General features: G+C 49.3%; 1 protein-coding gene across 2 annotated transcripts in view; it reads left to right on the top strand.

The window, feature by feature from the left end:
• The window catches only part of Cdh4 (cadherin 4), a 470,314-nt gene extending 464,435 nt beyond the window's left edge, over window positions 1–5,879 (top strand). For both annotated transcript variants that reach the window (XM_036184660.1, XM_036184661.1), the window contains one exon: window positions 2,320–5,879. In XM_036184660.1, the coding sequence (XP_036040553.1) occupies window positions 2,320–2,526 (207 nt within the window). In that variant the 3' untranslated portion in view covers window positions 2,527–5,879. The remainder of the gene's footprint in view (window positions 1–2,319) is intronic.
• The last annotated feature ends 3,665 nt before the right edge of the window (window positions 5,880–9,544 follow it).

The following is a 9,544-nucleotide window of genomic DNA, read 5'->3' on the forward strand; positions in this document are numbered from 1 at the left end:
GTGGTATTCTGAGCATCAGAAACCTCAAAGCCTGCCCCTCAGTGACACACTTCCTCTAACAAGGCCATTACTACTCCTAATAGTCCATTCCCTAGGAGATATATGGGTACCAATCACATTCAAACTACCACAGCCACTGATGCTCAGACAACATCATGAGTTTTTTAGCCCTGCAAAGCATGCCCTACCAACCCCCAACCTTCAGTCCACAGCCCATCTTTAAGTCACTCAGAAGAAATTACAGAGTAATGGCACAGATGATGAGAATATCATTCCCTTTCCAGGGCAGAGGTGGGCCGAAGCGGCACTCAGAACAGACAATGCATTTGGTACATGATGGAGAATTAGAAGGAATGAGTCCAAAAGAATGAAACCCCCAACTGGGGAATTAAAAATGAATAGTAAAATATCATGAAAAGAAAAAGAATGAAGAGTATTAAGGCTGAGGACCAGGCTCAGGAGTAGAATGCAGGCCTCAGAGCACAAGGGGCTAAGTTTGATTCCCCACTCTGCAGAGAATGGAACCATACAGTGAGATCAAGGCCTGGGCTCAATGAGACCATTTTTTAAAAATTGCAAGGAAGAAACTGAACACACAGTCCTGTCCCTTGTCCCACCTGACCCATATCCTCAACTCTGACCTAATGTTGCCCTATCCCTGACACTAACAAGCCCTAACCATAACCATAACCCTAGCCACATCTCAAGGCCTAATAGTGCCCCTAGCACAAATCATAATGCTAGCCATAACCCTAGCATATCCTTAGACCCAACCCTAACCCAACCCAACAGAAGCTTAGCCCTAAATATAGTCCCTGTGGAAACCCAGACTATTCCTAATCCTAGTTATGGTACAGACCATAACCACAATACCAGCTATAATATAATCGTGTCTATCACCCTAAAAACAAAATTAATCTTAAATATAGCCTAATAAAACACTAACTCTAACATAACCCTACCTAAAACCCAGACGTAATTGTAACCCTTATGCTACCCCTAACTCTAGTTTAGACACAGCCATAAACCTAAGATAAAAACTAACTCTAAACATGCCAAAAACCAAACTCAAACAGAGTGGTTCTCAAGCTTTGAGTCAAAACCCATTTTGGAGTCAGTCTTTTCACAGATGTTGCCTAAAACCATCAAAAAACGCAAGTATTTACCTTACAATTCATAACAGTAGGAAATGTACAGTTATGAAAAAGAAACAAATTAATATTATGATTGGGGGTCACCACAATATCTAACCCTAACCATAAATATAACCATACTCTAACCTATCCCTAACTATAACACTAACACTAGCCCTACCCTAACACTAAACCTAAACCTAACCATAATCTAGCATTAACTGTAATCCTAACCCTAACCTAGCCCTAACTGTACCACTAACCCTAACTATACCCTAACCATCCCCTAACCTAGCCCTAACTGTAACCCTAAACCTAACTATATCCTAACCTAGCCCTAACTATAACCATAACCCTAACACTAACCATAACCTTAACCTAGGCTTTCATTAAACCTACTCCTAATCTTAACCCCAACTCTAGCCCTAGCACCAGGCCAAACCATAGCTAATCTCATACTAACCATAGAATAGCTGTGACTCTAATCCAAAACCTATCTTTGTCTATCCTTAGCATCAACCTCTAAGCCTCACTTTGAGCCCTGACATTAATTCTAACCTGAACCCTAACCCTAATGCAAACCCTACCTTAACCCTAACAATAGTCCTAACCCTAAACTTAGTCTTAGCCCTAGTCCTGAGCTTAACCCTCCACCGAACCTTGTTCCAACCCTAACGCGTGGTGGGGCAGCACACTACACATGGCCCAGCCTCGAACCCAGCCCAGCCTCATTCCTGATGTAGCTGCCAGTGGCTTTGAGCTTCCTGCCCTACACTCCATGTCTTTTCTTTGGATTTACATATTTTATTTTATGTGTGTGAGTGCCTGCATATATGTCTGTGCACCAAGTGTGTACAGTGCTCACAGAGGTCAGAAGATGGGGTGAGCCCCTAGAACTGGAGTTACAGATGGCGGTGAGCTGCCATGTGATACACTGTAAGAGCAGCCAGTGCTCTTAACCACTGAGCCATCTCTCCAGCTCTTGTGTCTGCTCTTATAAACACACTTCCTTATTTGGTCCTTGGAAAACCTGCAAACAAACAAGCACATGCAGCAATTATTGAGTACCTACTGTATGCAGGATGCTGCCCTCCTTCCACCTGCTTGTGTGAGTCTCCTCTGTCTGTGGGATCATTGGGCTGACTGTACACACTCCACCCTAACTGTTCGTCTCTATGATCCCCAGGGACTCCGAGCTGCTGACAATGACCCCACGGCACCCCCTTATGACTCTCTGCTTGTCTTCGACTATGAAGGCAGTGGTTCTACCGCAGGCTCCGTCAGCTCCCTGAACTCCTCCAGCTCCGGGGACCAAGATTACGACTATTTGAATGACTGGGGGCCCCGGTTCAAGAAGCTGGCAGACATGTATGGGGGTGGCGAGGAGGACTAGCCAACCTCACCACTCCCACCAACATGAGAAGGGCAAGCAGCGGGACTGAGTGGAGGCGCCAGAGTTGTCCTGGTGTCAAAAGGTTCTTCCCCACTGCCATCCCCCCTCTGTGTGGAGCTGCGCAGTAAGGACATAAGCCGCCAAGCGCCCACCACCACTGCGGCATTTCAGTAGCCACGTACCGCGAAGGGAGAGCCAGAGGCACAGCCCTAACTTGAATTTCTTACAACAAAAGCACTGTTAAAACAAAAAAACAAAAGTGCCTTTTGGTACACATGACAGATTCTCTAACTCAGGAGTAACTGAAAGAAGAGACAGCCCAAGACCCCAGCTCTGCCCACCCTGCCCACAGCCCCTAATCCAATCTGGTCCCCTCTGAAGGCAACAGCAAGGAATGGGAGAGAATATGTCTTTTTTTTTTTTTTAAGTCTTTTATTAAGAAAAAGAAAGGGGATGACTTATTTGCAGAAATAGCATGGGGTCCAGCTCTCACAGCTTTTGTTGTGTGCAGTCCGTGTCTCCTGGGCTCTTTGGGCTCCCCAAGGCTGCTAAGTGTAGATCAGACTTTCTGGTGCCAAAAAGCACTGAGCTAGCCCAACGCATCAGCAGAGACACTTCTGTTTGGACTCGGCTTTCACCTGAACTTGTATCCTGCCCCTCAAGATACTGTAAATAGCTCGGGCAGATGTGATGCCGAGAGACCACCCCGGCGGTCCTCACCCCTGCACTTGGCCACTGCCATGTCCACCAGAAAGCCTCTCTGGACCAGCTGTCATCCCCAATACCACCGAGGTCCCCTTTTGTTTGGTCCAGGACAGCGTGTTGTCCAAGAAACCACAGGATCCTGCAGAACCCTGGCACCACCCTCCACTCTTCAGGATGAGACCCTGAGGGATCCTGTTGAAGGCACAGCAATCACAAGCACCCCTTAAAGGAACCCCAAATGCCCTCCATGTACTCCCCAGGCTGTGTAGATGGCAGAGATCAGCGCCTGGCCAGACTGAGGCAGCTGCTTGGCCTCCCTGGGCCCATCTAGCCCAAGCTGCTGCCTGGCCCCATGAACTGCTATGGATATCAGGACCTATTCCAAGTGGCCAGTGAGACGCTCTCACTGTGCCCATGTGGCCACAGATGCTCTGACTGGGACCCATGTTTCTGTTGTTCTCTGGATCTGGCATTGCACTTTCCATGGGTAGCTTGACAGAGGACAGACTGGGCAGGGTGACCACTTCTGTAGGACAGTGAATAGGCTATGTACAAGGACCTATGGGAGATGGCAATGCTGGCCTTTTCACTAGAGGGGAAAACAGGCCATCAGGGCCCAAAGGAGCACTGGGATGGGCAGGCACTGGAGGGGCACCCTGTGCCAAGTCAGATTCCTGGCTTACTCCAGGCAGTACGACAGGTTGAGAGTGCTGGTAGCTTGGTGTCTGAGTCTCCTTGGGGAGACAACAGAAGTCCCAGCATTGATGAAAAGTAAGTTCCTCCTAGATCCCCAGCCTATACCTGCTACTAGGGGCCAGGATGACTTTTAAAGGTCTGGGGGTACCCAGGAGATAGCATGCTCCCCAGCCAGAAGTCTCTAATTCAGGGCTCCTCGTGGTGTCAGGCTTTACACCATGGCTAGGTTCATCTCCTTTTCCAGACTGCTTTGGCCTCAAAGACGCACCTGAGTGAACTCATGGGCACCAAACTTATGGGTGTGACCCACTGGATGTCAGGGTTCCTTCCCAAACCAAACATGTCCCCACTCTAAACTCCTGGACTTGAGCTGAGCCATAAGTTCAGCTGTGTCCATTCTTATTCCTCATATGGCTGTCCTAGGAGGTAGGAGGGAGAGGGGCCTCTGTAGCTTCCTGGGAGTCCTCTTCCTTACAGCCAGCCAGGCCAACAGAGCTCACAGAAGGCCAGGGGTGGGAGTGGGGGCAGGGGGCAGGAGATAAGCTCTCCTATGCAAATTGCTCCCCAGGGGTCAGCAACCAATGAAGGTGGTACTGAGCTTGGCATGGCCACTGTTAGGATTGCTATGGATCAGGGCTGGGGGTATGAGAAGAATTTTCTGAGTTTGATTTTGGAAAACCCGAGAATCGTGAATGTTCTATTGGAAGTGTGCATATGATTGACACGGTAGTCATGGACTGTCTTCTGAAATCCCAAGGCTTTCTTGGAATCCTGGGATGGGAGGGACCAAATCTATCAGATATCTGGAGGAATGTCTCATCTGCCTCCACCTCCCCCAAACCTCCAACCAGGCCTCTGCCACTGCCAGGCCCCTGCAGGAACATCCATGGGGTTCCTAAAAGCTGAACAGCTTGCCCCTTTTACCCAACACCCCAATATGCCCCTGGAGCTAGAGAAAGATAGGGTTCCACGCATTCCCAGACTCATTTTGGAACTCTGTTCCAAGGCCAACAAGTTAGCATTAGCGGAGCATACAGTCAGTGTCAAATGTTTCTCTTCTGTAGCTTGTAGATACAATGCGTCTATGGTCAGGGCCCAGCCACACTAGGCTGGAGGCCAGTTCTGTGCAGTACGAGGATGTGGTTTAGTTCCTTTTGGAGAAACCTGCACTGCTTCGTAGCTTGGAAGAACACCTGGCCATAGTCAGCCTCAGTCACACTGACTCCCAGCCAGCAGCTTTTCTCTCTCTCTCTTTCAGCACATCCAAAGTGCTGGGCCTCCTACCACCAAAGTGTCGGGCCCTCAGAGATGCATCAGTTTTCCCAGAGTGAGTACTCAGTCCTTTGGGAATGACACCTGTGCTCTCGAAGGTGAACAGGAGAGGGAAAGTTTCTAGTTCCAAGCTAAAGGCAAAACCAAAACTCAAAGCAGAATCACCCTGCACAGAGTGCCAGGTGTGGCAGCTCACACCGCTTACTGATCAGGCTCTGCCACACCAGCCGGCCGGCAGAAACCACCTCCATATACACCTGGGACGCACCTTGCTTTCTCTTCCTCTCCTTTTTTTCATTATGATTTATTTTTTGCATGTTTATTTTTGAAAATGGACAAATGTGTAGCAGCCCGCATGACCGTGGTTGTTTTGGGAAAGATACTGGAGTATGATGTGTTCACACTGCAGCTCTGAGCATCCTGCGGTGAGACAGATGTTCCGACTTCTTTTGTAATCGTCAACAGCACAAATATTTTGTATTGTTGTTTGTATCATTTTGTACCGAAAAAAAAAAGGAAAAAAAAAAAAGGGAAAAGAGTCGATGTTTTCAACGTGTTTTTAGTGCCAGGAGGTCTTGGTTCCGAAGGGAACAGGAGCTTTGCAGAATTGTCGTGTCCTGGAGAGGAGTTGGGCGTTAGCACGCTGCTCCAAAGGAGTAAATAAAGTCCCCTTTTAAGTAGTCGGCCTCTGACGTGCTTGTGTTCATCCATGCCTTTCGGGATTCGACAGAATTCAGGGCCATGGGCAGGACCTGAGCACAGTCGGTGCCAGGTGTTGAGGCCTTGTCGCGCACAGTGGCTTGCTTGCTGGGTACCTGCTATGTTAAAACCTGGGCACGGTTCTAGGCTCCAGAAAAGAAGTAAAACCAGGCCCACCCCTTACACACCTGAGCCCATGTGTCCTATGTGTATTTTAAATTTTTTAGGTTATAAATAGAAGGCATAGTTCAAGTATGCTCATCAATAAGCACAAATTTATGATTCCACAGGCAGGCAGATTTAGATTGAGAGCGTTTTTGTTGTTGTTGTGTTTTTATGGGGCTGGGGATCAAATCCAGGACCTCTCATATGGTAGTTGAGGGCTCTGCCACTGCGTCATACCCCATGCTCTAAACTTAGAATTCTCACAGCCAATGTGTGGCACATAAGAGTGAACTGGGCTAGGCCTATGGCCTGCCCACCACTCTGCCTTCCTCCACTGGCTGATATGCAAGGAAGCTGGGGCCTGCACATGAATACACTAGTCTGCATGTGGCCCCTGTGCCCAAGTATTCCTGCCCCACAAACCCCTTGGAGTTTTGGACAGGTCCACTTTGTAAAAATAAAAATAAAAAAATTTTAAAGGAAGGATGTGGTGATATATCGTGTACCCTAATAAAGCTTTCCTAAAGATCAGAGGACAAAGCCAGTCACTAGATTAGACATAGAGGTCAGGCAGTGGTGGCACACACCCTTAATTCTCTCACTCAGGAGACAGAGATCCATCTGGATCTCTGTGAGTTCAAGGCTACACTGGGAACAGAGCCAGGCATGGTGACACACACCTTTAATCCCAGGAAGTGACGGCAGGGTATATAAGGTGTGAGGATACAGGAACTAAAGCAGTTCAGCTGAGACCCTTGCAGGTGAGGACTCAGAGGATTTCAGTCAGAGAATTCGTGGAGTTGTGAGGTAAGAGGTGTTGGCTGTGACTTGCTCTGCTTCTCTGATCTTTCAGCTTTTACCCCAATATCTGGTACCATGTTTTGTTTTTTTTTTTATTAAAAGACTATCTAAGATTCGAACAACAAAAGGAAAAGAACAAAGAAAGAAAACAAAGGTATCTTTAGGGGGAACTTGGGGACCAGGCTGAAAGTAATCTGTGATGTGAACACCAGGGTCCTGGAGCCCACAGAGAACTGAAGGATGACTGCATGGCCCCTTGGACCTGTGGATTCATTCCACTGTCATGGGGCACAGTCAAATCCGTTCTAGAGTCACACACACACACACACACACACACACACACACACACACACACGCCTCTATGCAAACACACACATGTGCATGCACACACCTGCTCACACGCACATGCAGTTGTGTACACACATGCACACAAATAGGCCCCAGCCACTGCATTTTCAGAGTGACCCATCCTAGCTACAACTGGCACCATCAGGAACCACAACCCAGAGCATCACTGGGAGCTGAATGCCTTGAGCGTCACCTTTGACCTCACCTGAGTCCTCTCTCCTCTGCCTTACTCCTCCAAGCCTGCTTCCAGGCCTCACTTCCTCTCAGCTGTGTTCACCACACTTTTCTCCCTCTACTCTTCCTGCGTTCCTTCTCACCCTTCTTCTGCCACCGCCTTGTCCCAGGCAGAACTCTGCCCACCTTTAGAGTTGCAGGCTTCCCTGTCCTGGGAACAGCAGGTGATGAGCACACATCATGCCAGTATCTCACTCTTATTACTGGAACCTTGGTGGCTGACATGCCCTGCTCTCTGTAGGCATGTGGTCAGCACCAGCCAGCTTCCTACCAGCTGAGGCTGTCACTCTTGGTCCCCGGAGGGCAACTTAGGGAGCCACATCCATGGCCTCATTCTCTGTAGCTTCCAGAGCTTTCCGGCATGATATTCTATGAATGGGGATGCTCTGACCATCTTGCCAGACTCCAGATCCATCCAAGGACTCCAGAGGCTGCCCTACTCCCGGGGGGTGTGGGCATGAGCAAGAACAGAGACAGGTCCACCCATATCAGGCTCCTCTGCTAGCCCCACAGAACCAGCCATGGAAGACTGGAGGCTGAAAGGGGAAGAGAAGCATGTGGTGGCCAGGCAAGGGTGGAGCCAGCAGAGGTTTCTGACAGCTTCTAGCTCTAAGTGACACACAAAGAGGTCTGTTCCCACACAGTACAGGGGCTTTTACCAAACATACTTCAGGCACTGGTCATCCACCTTCCACCGGGAAGACACAGTGTCACACCAGGAGACAAAGCAGGCACCAACATGAAAAGCACACAGTGACCCTGCCAGACACCAACCTGCCAGGTCTGCTCTTGGACCTGTCACCCGACAGAACTGTGAGAAGTTAGTTTCAAGCATTTGTTATAGCAACATAAAGACACCAGCACAGCACCGTGGACAGAACGCCATCTGCACTCACCAGCCTGCAGCCAGGGCACTATGTGGATGTCACACCCAGGAGACAAGCAAGTGTTCCAACAGCCAGTGTCCCTGTCTTGTCCAAGAACCAGATGCCTGGGCCATCATGGAGGACGCCTACACAAGTGTGCCTGCTGTTTGTTCCAGCCCTCGGCTAGCAGCCGTCTCAACACTCAGAGAGGTCTTTCTCCTCTCTTGTTCTTCTCTCTGTCTACCTTGTTTCTCTGCTAAGTGGTCAGCCTCTGTGTGTCCTTCGTTTGGTGTTTCTTTGTCCCCATAAGGGCCCCTGCTTACAGAAATATTCATGCCTAAGCCTGTCTCCTTGAAACAAGCAGTTATCCCTCCTTGGAACAAGCCAAGTGTCCCGGATCCCTGAAGACAAGATGCCCTCTTGGCTACCTAAGTGACATGTCTACATAGCTTTGCTCACCAGCTGCCCATGGGCCACCAGTAGCTACATCCAAAGGTGAAGGGCATTGTGGACTGGACCAGGGTTTCCCAGGAGAAATCTGCTTGGATGTGAACTCAACATTGTGGCCCAAGCTTCCTATGTGCATCAAACCTCAGAGTCTCCCTAACAATATCAGGAAAAGGCCGGTAGTCCTCGGCCTGGTCTTGGCTGTAAAGTGGGAAGGGCACAGGCCTCCACTCCAACTCTTCCTGGCTTGGTAAACCAGGGTTCAGCAATAGCAACCCCCACATGTAGCCAGGCCTTTTGCCAGCAGCTCAATAATGGTGAGACCTCGACCAGGACTTGTGTCACATGTTCCCACAGGAATTGCCTGATGCCCATAGGTGGCTCTCTTCTACCTCTGGCCCCTGACACCCCAGCCTTCCCAGCTAGAGTACCTTCTCAGCATCTTGCCATCTGGACCTCACTTTCCTGGGTAACATGGAACACTCCAAAGGCAGGGACAAGGTTCTCTCCTACCTGGCTCCCTGGAGCAGACTAAGCACCACTGAAGAAACACATGCAGCTTTCCCTAAGAGGCTCCTGGTAAGTACAAGCAAATTAAGACCAGCAGGTATTTGTTTCAGGGTGGTATCCTACAGCCTAGTTCCAAGAAGCACAGGTAGATCTGTAACTCAGGTTGTCCCAGAGCTCAGGCTCACCTGCTTCTCTCTTCCAGGCCATGTGGGTGTGCCTCTGATTCCCACAGTGGGAACCAGCACTGGCTTTGGGTTGCTCAAGCTTTCCAAGTG

The sequence above is a fragment of the Onychomys torridus genome, chromosome 4, assembly GCF_903995425.1.
Source record: "Onychomys torridus chromosome 4, mOncTor1.1, whole genome shotgun sequence".
Taxonomy (NCBI): Eukaryota; Metazoa; Chordata; class Mammalia; order Rodentia; family Cricetidae; genus Onychomys; species Onychomys torridus.